The sequence below is a fragment of the Ochotona curzoniae genome, unplaced genomic scaffold (assembly GCF_017591425.1).
Source record: "Ochotona curzoniae isolate NIBS_2020 unplaced genomic scaffold, NIBS_Ocur_1.0 contig_605, whole genome shotgun sequence".
NCBI classification, from domain to species: domain Eukaryota; kingdom Metazoa; phylum Chordata; class Mammalia; order Lagomorpha; family Ochotonidae; genus Ochotona; species Ochotona curzoniae.
Genome location: NW_024466491.1, coordinates 5,755,426 through 5,773,283, shown reverse-complemented (window position 1 = coordinate 5,773,283; position 17,858 = coordinate 5,755,426). Strand labels below are relative to the sequence as shown.

Genomic DNA, 17,858 nt, shown 5'->3' with positions numbered 1-17,858 from the left:
TCAACTCCGGCCATTGCGGCTGCTTGAGAAGTGAATCATCAGATGGAAGATCTTCCTCTCTGTCTCTCCTCCTCTCTGTATATCTGACTTTGCAATAAAAAAATAAATAAATCTTAAAAAGAAGAGAAGTCACGCATACACAGAAACCATGGTCCATTTAACCGAGCGACTGCGGAGTGCACAGGGACCCTGACCCAGGGAGGGACTGCATGTGGGCACGGGCCACCGCAGGAAGGGCCAGGAACGGTGTGCTTGCTGGAGGGGGGGGGGGAGTCCTGGGTGCTCTGTGTGAACATGACCTTGGAGGCAGCCAGGGAGGGAAGGGGGTGGCTGCTGTCCAAGGAGCCCCCAGAAGGGGTCCAGGCCGCCAGCACCTGGCTGGCCACGCATGGCCACCCCAGCATGTAGGGTACTTGGGACGGGCAGGCCTGATGTGTGTGTGTTTGTGGACTCCCTGACACTCTGCGCCCGCTAGGCTCCTGACCCAGCCTCGGGACAGACTCAACAAGCAAGCCTGCCTCTTCAGGGGCAAGACCACGAGGAGCTACACAACCCACCAGCCGGGGACGCTGCTGCCACTCCCAACGGGGTTGGGGCGGGGAAGCGGGGGCTGCCTCCCTCCCTCCGGCCAAGTCCACCTCTGCACCAGCGGCCCCTGGGCCCGGGCAGGGAGCCGGAGGCTGGGCGCCGCCCACACTCACGCAGCCGCCCAGGGCCTCCCCGTGCCCGTCTTGAAAATATCAGACCTGGTTTTTGACAGGTGTCTGACCTGGACTCCAGGAAACAAGGCAGATCCCAAATACGGCGGCCACAAGGAGGAGGAGGAGGAAGGGGGGAGGTGCGGCCCTCCTCTGAGCCTCGGGTCAGCCACCCACCCGCCTGCCTGCAGCAACAGCGGTGTTTGCAAACCAGGCCTGGGAGCAACTTGACGGCTGCCCGCCTGCCCGCCTGCCGCCTGCCCGCCTGCCCGCCTGCCCGCCCAGGACGGCAGGGGCTGTGGGAAGATAAGACAGAAGCACCATGCCCTCATTACCAAGGTCCCGATATAGCAGGCATGCTCCATTTTTTTTTTTTTTAAGACCGAGTGTGGCGGTGGTAGTTACGTAAGCTCGCGCAAAGGCGTTCCGTGACCTGGGGTCCCGGGCCAGCCCGGAAAGCTTTTCGTTTTTTTGGAAATAAACTGCAACATCGGAATTCCTGGCTTTCCCAGAAACATGGAGAGTGTCGGCCTGGACTCCAGGTCTACCAGCTGCTCCTGCACCTCCCACCAAGTTCTTCACACCCTAATCCCACCCTCACCCTTCCAAGGACACCCGGTGGGCTACGGGGCCTGGCTTCCACCCTGCCCCTCCTTCCAGGTCGGCAGCTACACATCCCTGACCAAGCCTCTCCCATCCTCCCGCCCTGGGGACCCCAGCCCCCGGCAGCAGGACATCAGGCACAGAGCTGGGACAGTGTGGGGAGCCCATGGAGAGTGTGGGCCTAAGCCTCCCCTGGCCCGACACGCCGCTGCCTGCTGCCACCCCACAGAGGGGAGCCAGCCAGTGCTGCCCAGGCCTGGGGAGAAGGGGGGCAGTGTGGACAGCCCCTGAGCCCCAGCCCCGGCCCGCTCGTGTGAGAAGGACTGGCAGGCCCAGGATCCTGGCACTCCCACACTGCAGCAGCGCCCGGCCCGCGGGCTGGCAGGCTGCAGGGGAGCAGCAGCGAGGCCAAGCCGCCCACGAGGCAGCCTGGAGCCCACAGCAGTCTGACCCCGTGCTGTGCCAGTCTGAGTGCAGTGCTGCAAAGCCACCAGAAGGACCTGAGCCACTGTCCCCTCGGCAGGGTCCCCAGTGGCCATTCCGGGCTGAGGGGCCCAGTGGCATGGGGATGGGCAGCTGAGCCGGGCGCCTGCACATTTGGGACCGGACAGCTAACCTGTGAGTGGAATCACGCTGGCTGGTCCTGCCTGGCCACCCCCTCTGTGTCCTCTGGCACCTGTAGACAGATGACACCTAAAAAGGCATCAAAGCGACCATAGCCTCATCACCCTAGGCATTCACTGGGTCGCTGGCCACACTCCCCACCTGACGGGCTTCCAGCTGCCCCGGGGTTACATTCCGCGCCACTGCTTGCTTCACTGGCACGGGCATGCTACCCCCTGCTTCAAGGTCAAGTCCAGCTCGGGGGCACGGCTGGGCTCCTCGCAGCTCCTTCCACGAAGATGGGGGCCAAGAGGATGGGGGTGCAGGGGGAACAGCGCCTGCAAAGGGAAGCCTTGGTGCTGGGAGCGTGGGAGTGTGCCACCAGGCAGAGGACGAGGGCCAGGTGCCCACGGAGGAGCCCGGATGCCAGCAGGAAAGGAGAAGGCCGGCCCATGCGCTCGGCCCAGGGCCACGGCCTCACCCTGCCATCTTCCCAGGCTCCAGCTCGAGCCACCCGCCCCTCAGACGGGCCGCTGTGCCCTGCTCACCTGTCATTCCTCGTCACCCTCCCTGCCAGCGGGGACCGCCCCGGCCTGCTCTCGTCCTTGTTCCCTCTACCCGCACTGTCCTAGGCCCGGAGACCACCACCTGACGCCCCTTCCTCCCCTGGGCACCCTGCGCGGTCCAGGCTGGCAGCTGCCTCGGCTGGGCAGGTCCTGAGGGCTCCCAGTCCCTGCTCACTCACCTCTGTGTTCAGAATCTTAACCTGGCTCCCCCCACCTGCCCCCCCCCGCTCCTTCCTCCTCCAGGCAGCCCTCCTGGGAGCATCACCTGGGGGTGGTGGCCAGCCTGTCCCATGCCACAGTACAGAGGGGCAATCACAGTTAACAACGGTGGCCTGTTCTCCCTGCGTGGCTGGCAGACGGGCAGGCATGCAGTGCAACGGGGCAAGACGGCATTCAGGCCCCAGCATGTCGCATCAGGGTATGGGTGGGAGTCCCAGCTGCTCCACTTCCCATCCTGCTCCCTGCACATGCTCCTGGGGAAGCAGTGGAGGACGGCTCAAGTTCCTGGGCCGCCCTCTGCTGCCCCCCCAGGCCACAGGCAGGGAGCTGGCTGGGAAGTGGAGCAGCTGGGACTTGAACCGGCACCCCTGTGGGATGCCCACATGGCAAGTGGTGGTTTCATCCACTGCATCATAGCGCTGGCCCTCTGCCTTTCAAATACAGTGAAAATGTCTTAAAAAAAGATACACGAAACAGATAACTAAAGCTATTAAAAAAAAAAGTCCACAAGACTATAAAATGACAACTACATATAACCGAGCGTGTACACTCGGGAGAGAACAGCAAACGTGGCAGCCATCTCTTGGCTCCGACACCGGCAAGCAGAGGGAAAAAAATCTCTATATTGGACTTTGTCGAAATTAGAAACATTTGTGTATCAAAGAACACGAGCGCTGGAGTGCAAAGGACTTCTTTTCCCACGGAGGGGAGAAGCCGTGTGCGAACTGCGCAGCGAGAGGGGCCGTGCGCCAGGAATGCAGAGAGAGAGAGAGGCTCTCTCAACCAACGATGCCGGGCCGGCTGCTGAAGCCCCGCCAGGGACGCCCGCCTCCAGCACCACAGTGCCCGAGTCGGAGTCTTAAGTTTTGCGTGCAAGACAGCGTCCTGTGCACGCGCACAGCCTTGGAGGCGGCAGGGGATGGTGGCTCCAGGCCTTGGGTCTCTGCCGCCCGCCCACGGGAGACCTGGCTGGAGCCCCCGGCAGGCACTGGGGAGGTGAGCGAGTGAACGAGCAAATGAAGATGCCCCCTCCCCTGCCGTCCCCCCCCTTACTGTAACATTTTTATGGAACAGAATGTAGCAAGTGTTGGCCAGGGAGGTTATGGAGAACAATAGGCCAGGCCCTCCAAGGTCCTCTCAGTAACACAGCAGCACAGCACCCTACTCCGCCTGCAGCACCAAGCACCAACATCCCACATGGGCACCGGATCAAGTCCCGGCTGCTCCACTTCTCATCCAGCTCCCCGTGTATGTGCCTGGGAGACCAGCAGAGGACAGCGTAAAGCCCTTGGACCCCCCTGCACCCGCGTGGGAGACCTGGAAGAAGCTCCTGGCTTCAGACCAGCCCTTGCTCATTGCAGCCATCTGCAGAGTGAACCAGCAGATGGAAAATGTTGCTCTGTCTCTCCCTCTCCTTGGTCCAACTCCCAGCTGGGTACGCCATGCTTCTAATCCAGTGCCTGCTGGTGTCGCTGGGAGGCACCAGAGGACAGCTCAGGCACCTGGGCCCCTGCCAGCCACACAGGGAGACCCTGATGGAACATCCACCCATCCTCGTGCCAGCCGAGGTTGGCATCTGGGGACTGAAGCAGCAGACGGAAGCCCTCTCTGTCTCTCTCTCTCTCTCTCTCTCTTTCCCCTTCTCTCTGCCAACTCTCCCCAACACATGAACACATCTTTAACACACAGAACAATCGCCGTGCGTCCCAGCAGTCCCACTTCTGGGTCAATACGCCTGACAGGACTCAACGCGAGGTTGCTAGGACGGCAGACTCCCCCTGTGGGCACCTCGAGGCCACGGTGACTCCTAGGGAAGGCCAGCACCTTAAGGAGGCCCCTGGAGTCATCCCATTCCAAATGGGGGACTCTGGGAGCTGGCGGGGGACGGTGGAGGAGGAGGAGAGCGAGTTCTGGGCACGGACACCGCTGCCCACGGCACTTACTGCCCGAGCTAGCCACAGCTAACCGGTGACTGCCTATTGCCTATATTGTAGCAGGATTCTTGTTCAACAGAGAAATATCTATATAAAACCCAAACGAGAGAGCACTTCATCTGGGTGGCTTTCCCAGCAGAGGCTGCCATCCTCAACTCCAAGGCTGGCAAACAGCCACCGCCAGGGGCTTCTTCCAGGGCACCTGGCCAGAGGGCGGCAAGCAGGCAAGGATCCCAGACGACGAGGGCCACAGAGGAGGGCCGGCAGGGACAAAGGGGGGGTGGAGCGACCAGGTCACACAGCACCAAAACGTCCTCGGGCGCCCAGGCTAGCGGAAGGGTGTTTCCGACACAGCTCGGGGCTGAGCGCCCAGCACGCCGGTCCCAGGGCCTAGGCAGCCGAGGTGGAAAGCCACAGGGTCGCGTTGTGCCATCTCCCTAATGTGTCCCATCTGCCGCTCAGCCTGGCGGGCACGCCTGGCACAGCTGTTGAGGTGTGTGGGGGGGGGCTCCCACATCCTACAACACAGAGTCCGGGGTTCCAGTCCGGCTTCCCAGCAGACTTCCTGCCGGCGGGAGGCAGCAGGCGGCGGCTACCACCCCTGCGGGAAACCCGGATGGCGCTGCTGGCACGGGGTCAGGCGGGCTAGTGGCCAATTGGGGGCTGAGCTTGAGGAGGGAGGATCTCTCTCTCTCTGACTCTGTAACTCTACCTTTAAAATAAATAACACAAACAATAAGTGACCTCCAGAAAGGGTCCACGGTGCAGCTGGCGTCAGCGCGCCCGCCACGGGCAACTCGGCAGGGAGCGGCTGAGGTCCCCAAGGCAGCAGGCATGGGGCAGGAACAGCATGAAGCAACAGAGCCTGGGCTGAGCTCCTCACAGGCACCCTCCCCACTGACCCTCGGGCACGGAGCCCAGGGTACAGCCCTCCACGCTCGGGGGGCCCACACATCGCCCCCAGGGCCACTGCTCTTTTCTGCCTGAGTTACCACGCAGGACCATGCGCGGGACAACAGCAGCCAAGGGGACCCATGAAAAACGCTGCTGGGAACACTGAACTTGACTTCAACATGAAACAGGCTTTTGGGGGGGCAGAGGGAAGAGAGGGTCCCCCCATCCCAGGCCTCCCCTGCCCCACCAGCAGAGAAGGGGGTCAGGATGGCTGGCTTCATGTACACGCCTCCTCCAGGGCCCCAGCGAGAAGGCCTGCTTGGCTCTGCGGAGCCAGCCCCGGGCGGCCTGCCTGGCCCCACGCACACTTCCGCCCTGAGATCTGGCAAGCCGGTCGGCTGGGGACCAGCTGGCAGCACCTGCCCGCCTGCCCGCCTGCCCGCCTGCCCGCCTCCTCTCTGCACCCAGGTGAGCCGTGCCGGGGGGAGGCGAGGGCATCGCTCTTGCTGTTTTCCATTTCCGTGGAAGAGTTGAAACGGAAATCATTTCCTTCCCTCTTAAAAAAAAAGCGTTCATATTTTTTTATTAAGAAAAAAAAAACAAAAGAAGGGGGCGTGGCCCAGGGTGCTCCTCTCCAGCCGGAAGGGGAAGGCTTGTTGGGAAGCAGGGTGGGAATGGGGAGACTTCAGACTCCTGCCCTCCCTGCCAAGGTCCACAGTGGTCTCCAGAATGGGCCGTGCCCTGGGCAGCAAGGCGTGATGGGAATATCTGACAGCCAGTCCACAAGCCAGGCGGCTGGCTGCGTGGTCTGGTGCCCCAGGCTCCCTGGAGGCTGCCATTCCACAGCCCTGCTGTCCTCACGGCCAAGCCCCGGAGTGTCCATCTTGTCTCAGGGGACACCTGCTCCCCGGCTCCCCCGCCTCCAAGCAGCCACGGAGAACACCAAGTTCAAACACCTCCCCAAGATGGGCATCATGGGGGCCAGGCGGGGCTGTGCCAGGCTCTGCCCACCGTCCCTCCCTCCGCCCTAGCTCAAGAGGGAGCCCATGGGGGGCAGGGTCTCCCCAGCTGCTTGGCAAGGCAACCCTGGGGGAGCAGAGACGAACCTGGCATACAGTAAGTGCTCACTAAGGAATGGCCCTTCTGACCCCCAAACCCAGCCACCACGGGGCCAGCAAAAGGCCACCAGGGACCCTTGTACCTCTGGGCCCCGGGGCCTATGGGCTCCAGGCTGGGTTCCCAATTGGCAGCAAGTCCCCTGGGACTTGAGGGAGGAAGCCGGACTGACCAGGCGGGAAAGGCCAGTTTGAGCAGCAGCTCCGAGGGGGGAGGGGGGAATGGGCAGGTGTTTGGGATTACTTGGGTCCAGTCCAAGCTACCCTGCTTCCAGGCCCAGCTTCCTGCCCTCACGGACCCTGGGGGCGCAGGGGAAGGTGTCAGGTGTCAGCTCAAGTCCTGAGGGTCCTTGGCATCTGTGTGCGAGACCCCCGGGTGGAGTTCCTGGCTCCTAGCCCTGGCTGGAAGCTCTCTGGGGAGGGAACGAACCCGCGGGTGAGAGGTCTCCCTTCTGGGTCTCTCACATCAGGATGAAAGTCAACATTTACAATGGAAAAAAGGAAAGAAAAAGGAGGGGGAGGAAAGGAGGTTCATTCTGGAACCTTCTTCTGCAACAAGAAGGTTCCAGAATGAACAGGGGGTAGGGAAGCCTTCAAGGAGGTCAGAGCCCTGAGTGACCCTGGTAGACCCCGCCCCCCTTGAAGCTGGTAGACCTGGGAGCCCTCCCTGCATGCTGGCCCCGCCAATGGTGCCACCTGCCCTGTCCCCCTGCACGCTGTTCCAATGGTGCCACCTGCTCTGTCCCCTGCAAGCTGGCCCTGCCAGTGGTGCCACCTGCCCCGTCCCCCTGCAAGCTGGCCCCGCCAGTGGTGCCACCTGCCCCGTCCCCCTGCACGCTGCCCCAGTGGTGCCACCTGCCCTGTCCCCCTGCACGCTGGCCCCACCAATGGCACCACCTTTCCCGACCCCGTGCATGCTGCCCCAGTGGTGCCACCTGCCCTGTCCTCCTGCACGCTGCTCCAATGGTGCCACCTGCTCTGTCCCCTGCAAGCTGGCCCCGCCAATCGTGCCACCTGCCCCGTCCCCCTGCACGCTGCTCCAATGGTGCCACCTGCCCTGTCCTCCTGCACGCTGCTCCAATGGTGCCACCTGCTCTGTCCCCTGCAAGCTGGCCCCGCCAATGGTGCCACCTGCCCCGTCCCCCTGCACGCTGCCCCAGTGGTGCCACCTGCCCTGTCCTCCTGCACGCTGCTCCAATGGTGCCACCTGCTCTGTCCCCTGCACGCTGGCCCTGCCAGTGGTGCCACCTGCCCCGTCCCCCTGCAAGCTGCTCCAATGGTGCCACCTGCTCTGTCCCCTGCAAGCTGGCCCTGCCAGTGGTGCCACCTGCCCCGTCCCCCTGCACGCTGCCCCAGTGGTGCCACCTGCCCTGTCCTCCTGCACGCTGGCCCCACCAGTGGCACCACCTTTCCCGACCCCGTGCATGCTGCCCCCTCAGTGCCCAGGGAGTGCCTTCAGGCTTCTTGGCACCAACCAGGCAGTGTGTGCCCAAGGTGCAGCTCCTCCTCCCCCCACGCCCAACTCATCCAAGTCTTCTCTCCGCCTGATAGGCTAGGGGCTAAGCGAGACCTCCTGCCACCCGTCCACCCAGCAGGAAGCAGGAGCCAGAGGGCAGACGCAAGCACCAGGCAGGGGACTGGCTGGCAGCATGGCCCAGGCTGAGCTACAGGGGACCCCTATCCTGTGCCCACTGGAAAACCCCAAGGAGGAGGAGGAGGGCCCTGCTTTGTTTCCACTGGGCAAACAATAAATATTGACTCTCTCGTGTCCTTGGCCCTGCGGGCACGCGGTGACTTCCTTGTTTGCGCACCTGGACCCCCATCCGGCCAACACCATGGCCACGCCCGACAGAGGAAGGGGCCCAAGGTGGTAGTGGGGCAGTGGGGGAACTGTTCCCAGGCAGGAAGGAGCCTGCATCCCCTGCACCCCTCACCTCTGGGTGCCCCCGGCAGCCTGACCCTGCCACCCAAGCCCCAAAGCCCCTCCCCACAAGCCGCTGTACACCTCCCCTTCCAGTGGGACAGGGCGGAGGGGGTCCCCGGATCCTGCAGCTTGGGGGGGCGGGGTGAGCACACCAGGAACCCCAGGCAATGCAGGTCCCCCAGCATCAGGCCCTGCCCAAAGGACGCCATGTGACCCCCAGAATAACAGGGGGCCAGCTCCCCAGGATGCTCTCCTGCACCCACTGTGACTCTTATGGCCCTCCCTGAGACAGCCCTCCGAGGCTTCCCATGGCCCATCCCCTCCCATGCACATACGGGGTCCCACCTCGCCCAGCCCAACTGGCAAACTCCAACTGCCGTGTGACACGGGAGGGCCATGCTACAGCCACTCCACAGGTGCCAGGAGGCCCAATGACCCCACGCGTGACAAGCACTGCCAAATCCCTCCAACACAGACACATCCCGCACCCAGAGCTTCCACCTGCTGGCTCAGTCTCCCAAGTACCTACATCAGCCGGGCCTGGGTGGGGCTGAAGCCCGGCTCCCACGTGGGGGCCTGAAGACTTGGGCCATTCCCTGGGTGAACCATGGACAAGGTGCTGGTGTCAAGAATGGAGCCGGGATCTCATATGGGCACCAGTTCTAATCCCAGCTGCCCTGCTTCCCATCCAGCTCCCTGACTGTGGCCTGGGAAAGCAGTGGAGGACGGCCCAAAGCCTTGGGACCCTGCACCTGCGTGGGAGACCTGGAGGAGGCTCCTGGCTCCTGGCTTTGGATTGGCTCAGCTCTGGCCGTTGTGACCACTTGGGGAGTGAACCAGTGGATGGAAGATCTTCCTCTCTGTCTCCCCTCCTCTATATTTGACTTTCCAATAAAAATAAATAAAAATAAATCTTTTTTTAAAAGGAGAAAGAAAAATCTGTCATTTCCTCTCTTTCAAAGAAAAAGTAAGAACGGAGCTGGGATACGGAGCTGGGATGCTCAGGTGCCAGATGCAATGTGGGGGTTCCAGGCTGTGACCTGAGCACCACGCCCCACATTCAGCCGACCCGGGCTTTCTGAGACTTGCTAGGCAATGGGCTCAGGGCACACACCCCCGACGGCCACAGGGCAGTGCCCGGGACAGCCTCTCCCACCCTTCCATCTCCCGGACTCCAGCGACGCACGCTGCATGACCGAATAAACCCGGCCTGGCACAGCCCGGTTCCCAAGGGGCACAGTGGGTACCAGCTGACCTGAGGGAGCCTGCCAGACCCAAAGCCCAAGCTGGCTCCACCACTGCCCAGGAGCCAGGTGTCCAAGTGAAACTCGTGTGGCAGGGTCCCCCAGCTCTCACCCTAGACACAAACAGCTCCGGAAGCGGATAGCTGCCATGGAGCCCACGCTCCCTGCAGACTGCCCACAGTCCAGCAGCATGCCCACCTCACTGCCCGAGGTCAACAGGTCTCACACTTGAGGGTCCAGGGGCCAGCAAACTCCTCTTGACACCAGCTCGCGTCCCGGCTGCTCCTCGGCCCATGTGGCTCCCTGCTAACACGTCTGGGAAGGCTGCATAAGATGAAGCCTAGCGGCTGAGGTCGTACGGCCCAGGCGGGGGACCGGGATGCAGTCCCAAGCTCGTGGCTTCTCCTGCTGGCCCGGCCCCAGGCACTGCAGCCATTTGGGGAATAAATCAACAGGGGGACAGATCTCAAATTCTGCTGACTGTTCAAAAAAAGAAAAAAAGTCAGGGTCCAGTCTAGGTCTTTCTTCATGATTTGACTTGGAAAGCAGGGACAGGGCCACCTCCCACCCTCAGCTTCCACCCCACAGATGCCTCCGGGCACTCTGCAGGGTGAGGGGCGGGGTGGTGGGGGGAAGCCTCGTGCTGTGGACCACACACTGGGCAGCATCAACAGCAGCACTGAGCTCCCCCCCAGCTCCGGGCCGGAAGCCCAAAGCCATGGTGCGCACAGAACCGCTCCCGCCCAGCGCTCCGGGGCTGGCTGTGTCCAAGCAGCGTCCGCCTTCCTCCCCGGCCTCGTCCTAAGGACACCGGGCATGGGCCTGGGCGAGGGATGAGGGTGCGGTTCTGGGCAAGGGGCAGGTGGGAGCCAAGGGGCCATGGGGAGGTAGGTGCCCACCGAGGGTTGAAGCGGCTCCAGGCGGCCACGCTGGGCACCTCAAGGCCCCTGCCGGCTAGTCCAGGCTGCAGAAGCAGCCGGCACACAGGCTGTCGGTGCCAAAGCCACAGAGGGCCAGGACCAGGGGCGGGCTCAGCGCCCAGTGCCCAGCTCACTGGAGCTGTCCCTGTGCCCCGCCTGCAGCCCCAGGGGCACCCCCTTCCACCTGCTTCAGCCCGGGATAGAGCCCCTGTGGGCTGCCGGGCTTAGAAACTTTCCCCCCCGCCCCGACCCCAAGCACTGCAGTCTCCCCGCCTCGGAATCCAGAGTCCCAGGCCAGTCGGTGCCACTCGCTGTCACTTCCTCCCTGCTCTCCACCTGGATGGCCATTCAGCCCACGCACAGTCACCAGAGAATGCAGCCACCCCCACGGCTCGGTGCCCCCCAAGCAACACTGAGGGGGGTCACCCAGCCAGGGGACAGCTCTGGGTACCCGCTGCTGGCCCGGGGAGCGTCCTGGGGCCCTGCATGGCCCTGTGATGACAAGGGAGCCAGAGTTGAGTTACGGAGGCATTCAGAATGGGGAGCCCACGGTTGCCAGGGCCCACTGCTGGGGGTGGCGACGGGGCAGGGACGCAGGGGCCTTCTCTGAAGGAGCTGCAGATGTCCACCAGTGGACAGCAGTGTGCCAGTGGCACAGGTGGCTGCCCTGCCTCCCCTTCCCGCCCTGCTGAAAGACAACAGGGCACCAGGCCACCCGCACTGCCACCCCCAGGGGCAGTGCAGGTGGGCGGGGCCGCCAGGTACACACAGCCCAGGGGGCCTCTAACCGGGCCAGCATCTGACACCCTCTTCCTCCACATCTAACCTCAACTCTCACTGCACCCCAGCGCGCCCTCCTCCCGGCTGCTCCTCCTACACGCGCCAAGTTCCTCCCTGCTCTACACCTGCCCAGCCCAGACCCCAAGCCCTGCTCCCCAACTCTCACAGCCGGTGGGGGGGTCTCTGCCTGTGCCTGAGCTTACGCCCCAGGACTCAGCTTTTCTCCCCTCCCCTGCCAACCTCCGAGAGCACCCACTCTGTTCATCTGCAGGCCATCCCTGCCCCCTCACACCTCCTAAATCCATCCTGGTTCCCCCAGTACATGGCCCTGGGTGCTCAGTCACACCTGACCGGGCCCCCATGTGACACGCTAGGTAACAAACAGGAGCCACCGGGCAGTATGAACAAGCTGCGCCCCAGCCCTGCCCCAGCTTTACAGATCCACACCCAGAGAGGTTGAGAAACTCGTCCCAAGTCACACCGCCTAGACCATCACGGCTCTCCCATGCCCACTCAGGGATCTGAAGTCTCCACAGGTCACGCTCGGCCCGGCCCCTCCCCACACCGTGGCCCATCCCTTAAAAGGATGTGGCCAGAGCGCCAGGGACACACACACACAAGCCAAGCAGGCAGGTGCTATTCCCTGGCACTCCTGGAAGAGGCCCTGGGCCACCCTGGGTCAGGGCTCACCTATGGGCAGTATCTAGCACTGCCATGGTACAAGGGCGAGGGCTAAGCAGGGAGCTATCCTGGCAGCCAGCGAAAGAGAGAGAGAGAGAGGGCAGGAAGGGAATAGGCCCAATGCGACCCACACCTACCAGCAATGACAGGACACCATTCGGGGCAGGGTGCCCACTGCGGCTCTCCTCCATACTGCCCCTTGCCCCTGAGGCTTTCGGGACAACTGGGGCTGGGGAGGCGGTGGACAGGGGACTTGGTGGTCCAGGCCTCTTGGCCATTGCACATGGTCAGGCCAATGCCCCTGACCAGCTCTCAGAAGATGCCAGCCAACAGCAAGGCCCACGTGCACCTCCGCAGCCACCGGGGCTGGCCACATCTCACGGGGGAGCGTGCACAGGTTCAGACCTCAGGTGCAGCCCCAGCAGAGCTCCAGGGTTTGGGCTGCCTGCCCACCCACCCGTGTAGCAGACCTGAGCCAGGCTCCCAGCTCCCGGCTCCTGGCTTCAGCAGGGCTCAGCCCAGACAGGTCCAGGCACTTGGGAAGGCAAGCAGCAGGTACACGGGTACACTCCGCCTCCCCTTCAGAAATGCAAGTGGCCTCTCTCAGAGAATGCTGGCAGCACCGTCTTGTCAGGACAGCGTGGCTGAGAGTCCGGGCTGGGAGTGCGGGCCGTCACTGCCCAGTTCACAAGGCAGCGTCTGTCGAGCACCGCCCGTGCACCCTGAAAGCCTTAAACACCCATGCTGTGACGCACAAGGGGGATTCTCCACTTGCAGTGTCGGCAGCCCATAGAGGCACCGGTTCTAATCCCGGCTGCCCCACTTCCCACCCAGCTCCCTGCCTGTGGCCTGGGAAAGCAGGGGAGGACGGCCCAAAGCCTTGGGACCCTGCATCCGCATGGGAGACCTGGAAGAAGCTCCGGGCTCCTGGCTTCAGATCAGCTCAGTTCTGGATATTGTGGCCAGTTGGGGGAGTGAAGCAGCGGATGGAAGATCTTTCTGTTTCTCCTCACCTCTGTATATCTGACTTTCCAATAAAAATAAATCTTTAATATATATATATATATATTTTTCCCCCAGAATCCATCAAGTAACGCATACATGACAAAGCCATTCAACGGACTGTCACCCGGTCAGAAAAATAGATGAGGCACCAACACCTCCTGCACCATGGCCGGCTCGACGGACGGAGAAAGCCTGACACTGACTGAGACCAGACGGGACACGCCACTTGGCGTGTGTGAGTCCCAACAGAAAGTGCCCAGGGCAGGCACATCCACGGGCACAGGAAGTGGAGGTATGGCTGCAAGGGCTGGGGCAGGGGTTAAGGGAGTGGGACATGGGGGTGTTCTGGAATGTTCTGGAAGAACAAGGCAGCAAGAAAAGTCTGCACAGTAGCATAGCAGGTGAAGCTGCCTCCTGCAGGCACCGGCACTCATACAGACACTGGTTCAAATCCCGGCTGCTCCACTTCCCATCCAGCTCCTGTCTATGGCCTGGGAAAGCAGTGGAGGAGCGTGCAAAGCCTTGGGACCTGCAGGGCTGGCCCCGGAGGAGCTCCTGGCTCCTGGCTGTTCCAGCCATTTGGGGAGCAAACACCAAAGGAAGGCCTCTCTCGAACTCTGCCTTCCAGTAAAGAAATCCTTATCAAGAAGCCACGGAACTGCACGGACAGGCGGACAGCATCTTAATAAAGTTGCTATTTGATGGTTCTAAGTATTTATTGTTATTCTTTTATTTGAAAGGCACAGCGATACACAGAAGGCAAGTGGCCACGTGCTAGTTCATTCCCCTGTGCGTGGTGGCGGCTGGGGGCTGGGCCGGGTTGGAGTCAGGAGCCTGGTGCACCATCTGGGGTGACCCACAGGAACGGCAGCTATCCCCCCGCTACTCCCCCACACCGCAGGAAACCAGAGCAGAAGCAGAGAGCAGGGACCCCACTTCCAGGAAAGGGAGGCTGTGATTCGGGCAGAGGACCCCCAAAAAGTAACAGACGCGCAAAGTCCCACCACAAGTAACTTAGATAGGCAAGGTGCCGTCACACCTACCCCCCCGACAGCTGCCCCAGGACAGCGGTCAGCCCGGGACGACCCCTTTGTCCCCTCGTCGGACTGCGGGCAATTGACAGTAACTGCGTGCCAGCACCCTGCAGCAATGTGCAGGGTCACTCATTCATTCATTCCTGTCCTTCATTCATTCCTCAGGCTCCACCTTAAGGTCACTTCAACAATTCCATCGCAGAACTACGCACACCCATCCCCAGGTCCCACCCGACAAGGCGCAAGGGCTGGGTTGCGTGGCAGGGCACTTTCCTCAGGTCCGGACGTGTGAGGGGTCTCTGCAGCACCCACCCACAGCCTCCACCACCCAGGTGCCTGGGCTCCCCTGGCGCACACACCCAGAAGGCCTCCCAGAGCCGGGGCAGGTGGGTACACAGCGGCTTGGAGAAGCAGGGTTTGCAGCACACCTGTCTGGAGTGCCCCCCCAAAAAAAACACCCTCAAAAATGCCTGAGGTTCACCCAGCTCTCCCAGATCCGGAGCCAGCGTGGGCTGTTGTCCCTCCACAATCCCCGCTGGGACACATCAGCTCCCACTCTGCTGGGACAAGCCCCCACAGCAGGGGTGGAGGAATGCCAACAGGGACACCTGCTTCCCCCCACACACACACAAACACCCCTGCAGCGAGGACACCCCAACTCCCCAGCCCCGCGGCGTGCAAGCCAACAGGCAGCTCGTGCCAGCCCTGCGTCCTCGCCACGCCGCCGCCATGGAGAGCCACCTGTCCCCCACCGCACCCGTACCCCGAGCACCCCCACGCCCCCGGCTCAGGTAACCAGGCGCCGAGGAGGAGGAGGAGGGTCAGGGGAGCGGAAGCCCCCCGTTTGCTCTCTGCACCTCACACCCCTTGCACCCACCGCCCGTCCCCTCCTAAGCTCCATAAACAAGGATGGGGAAAGGACACCTGTCATCTCCAGCCGGACACCCCTCGGGGGTGAGGATGCCCCTGGTCCCGGGAAGGGCTGTCGGGGGGCACCTGTCCTGCACCCGCACCCCCGCACCCCGCACCCCTGCACCCCGGCCAGCCCCGCCCCCGCCGCGCGCGCCCCCGCCGCGTGCGCGCGCGCCGGCCCCGCGCCCCCCTGCTCCTCTCCTCCTGTCTCTCCCTGTTTCCCCTCATCCCTCAGGATGATGGGGTGCCGGGCACCAGCAGCCGCCCCCTGCCCGAGGGGCACCCCCTCGTCAGCCCCGTCCTCGTCACCCCCTTACCCGCGCGGCCCGCGTCAGGCTCAGGTCCTTCATGACCTCCTCGAAGGCCGCCGTCTCCTCCGCCTGCTTCTGGTTGTGCAGGGCGATCTTCTCGCTGAATTTCCGCGGATTGTTCGAAGTCGCCATCTTCTCCTCACCGCCGCCTCCTCCTCCTCCTCCTCCTCCGCCTCCTCGCCCCCCCACACCCGCCGGCGCCACCGCGCACGCGCCGCCCGGGCCCCGCGGGGAGCGCGCAGGGCGCAGGCGCGGCCGCGGGCAGGGCGCAGGGCGCAGGCGCGGCCGGCCGCGGCGGGGAGGGGGCGAGCAGGACGAGCCGCGCAGGCGCAGTGCGCCCCGCTGCTGGACCCCCCCCCACACACACACACCTGGGTGGCACCCTTGCATGCATGCGTGCGTGCATCGATTGCACGCACCTGCTAAGTGTGCAAAGAAGGCGAACGGGGCACGCACTCCGTGCGGTGCACAGCCAGGGCAGGAGGAGGGGACAGCGCAGGGACGCCGCAGGCAACTCACCCAGGAACCAACACGGGCCACACCGGGATGCACGGGAGGTGGGCCCCGGTCCGGGTGCAGCAGCCGCTCCGGACTCGCCCCATCAGGATCCCTGGGTTGAGTCCCTTCGCCATGTGCGTGATGGCCTCCAGGTATTGAAGAGCCCCCTGCGCCTTGCCAAGGGGGTCAGCGTGGACAGTTCCCGTCTCCTGGCTTTGCATGGCTCTGTTTGGGCTGTCTCAGGAGTTAGGGGAGGGAACTGGGGGGCCGAGGACCCTGCTCCCCATACAAAAGCCTGAAGAATGGAAACACCATGGGGCGTGTGTGTGTGTGTGTGTGTGTGTGTGTTCCTGCACCCGGGCTTGTCCAAGGCCTCTGCTTTGCCCAGGGGCGTGCTCACCTCCACAGATCGCACCTCGGTGGGCAGGGTAGAGGTGGAGGAGAACTCACCCACCCATGTCAAAGGTCCCAGGAGCTGGTATTGTGACTGAGCAGGCTAGCTAAGCCATTCCCTACAGTGCTGGCATCTCACAGGGGCACCGGTTCGTGTCCCAGCTGCCCCACTTCCCATCCAGCTCCCTGCCTGTGGCCTGGGAAAACAGTGGAGGACGGCCCAAAGCCTTGGGACCCTGCACCCGTGTGGGAGACCTGGAAGAGAATCCTGGCTCCTGGCTTCGGATCGGCTCAGCTCTGGTTCTTGTGGCCACTTGGGGAGTGAATTGTTGGTCAGATCTCTCTCTCTCTCCCCTCCTCTCTGTATATCTGATTTTCCAATAAAAAAATAAATAAATAAACGAATCCTTAAAAAAAAAGCCTCCCTGATTTTCTCCTGTAGGTTTGAGGTGTGAAGCAGACAGAGGCTAGAAGGTGACAGAGGCTGCATCTGGGCTTACAGGGGGCTCGGGTGGGCCACAGCCTAGCTCCTTGAGGGACGCCCGCAGCGCCCGCTGGCCTGCCAGCCTGCCCGCCCGCCCGCCCGCCCTGGACCAGTTACACCCACCAGGCACCGGGCAAGATCCTACACTCACTGACCTCTAGGGGGCAGTGGCGGCACAAGAGGAAGAGCCGACGTGACCCACTCACCCCACTCCCCAATCGGGGTCCCCAAGTCCATGGTGGCCCATGCAACTAACAGGGGACCCCTCCCTGTGTCCCCAACCTTGCCCGGGGCTTGGCTGTGTGAGCAGTCTGGCTCACCCTGTATGGACAAAACCAGCTCTCTCCAATGCCCAGTGGTGTGGTATGCTGAGCGGCAACCTGCAGTGTTATGGACAACGGTTCGAGTTCCGGCTGCCCCACTTCCCACCCAGCTCCCTGCCTGTGGCCTGGGAAAGTAGTGGAGGACGGCCCACAGCCTTGGGACCCTGCACCCACGTGGGAGACCTGGAAGAAGCTCCTGGCTCCTGGCTTTGGATCGGCATAGCATCAGCTGTTGCACTCACTTGGGGAGTGAATCATCAGACTGAAGATCTTCCTCTCTGTATATCTGACTTTATAATAAAAATAAATAAATCTTTAAAAAAGAAAGGGAGTGGGCTTGGGCGTCCTGGGAGCCCACAGGAGGCTGACTATTCAGCAGTAGTGGTCGCAGAGGCCTCCCCGCCCCAGCACCCCGTTTTCCAGCAGTAGAACCCCACTTCCCCCGAGATGGGGGACAGATTCCGGTCACCTTTATAAATGTGCCAAGCTGGACCCCGAGGGTAACCCTCCCGCAAGCTGCTCTTTGCAGCCACAAGATGGCTGCAGAAGCTCCCGGCATCGAGTCCTCACTGGAAGGGAATGGAGGGCGGGGGGGGGGGGGGGACTACCGGGAGGAGCCCACTGCCTTGTCCAGTAGTGCCCGACCCCCTGGAAACACACGCTGGCCCAAGCTGGGCAGCCTGCCCGGATCGCAAATCACCCCGGCCAAAGGCCCTG

At 62.9% G+C, this 17,858-nt stretch overlaps 1 protein-coding gene across 2 annotated transcripts in view; it reads right to left on the bottom strand.

Moving 5' to 3' along the window:
- The window catches only part of CRTC1 (CREB regulated transcription coactivator 1), a 36,531-nt gene extending 20,952 nt beyond the window's left edge, over positions 1-15,579 (bottom strand). For both annotated transcript variants that reach the window (XM_040990778.1, XM_040990779.1), the window contains exon 1: positions 15,450-15,579. In XM_040990778.1, coding sequence (XP_040846712.1) covers positions 15,450-15,575 — 126 coding nt within the window. In that variant the 5' untranslated portion in view covers positions 15,576-15,579. The remainder of the gene's footprint in view (positions 1-15,449) is intronic.
- Positions 15,580-17,858: the final 2,279 nt, after the last annotated feature.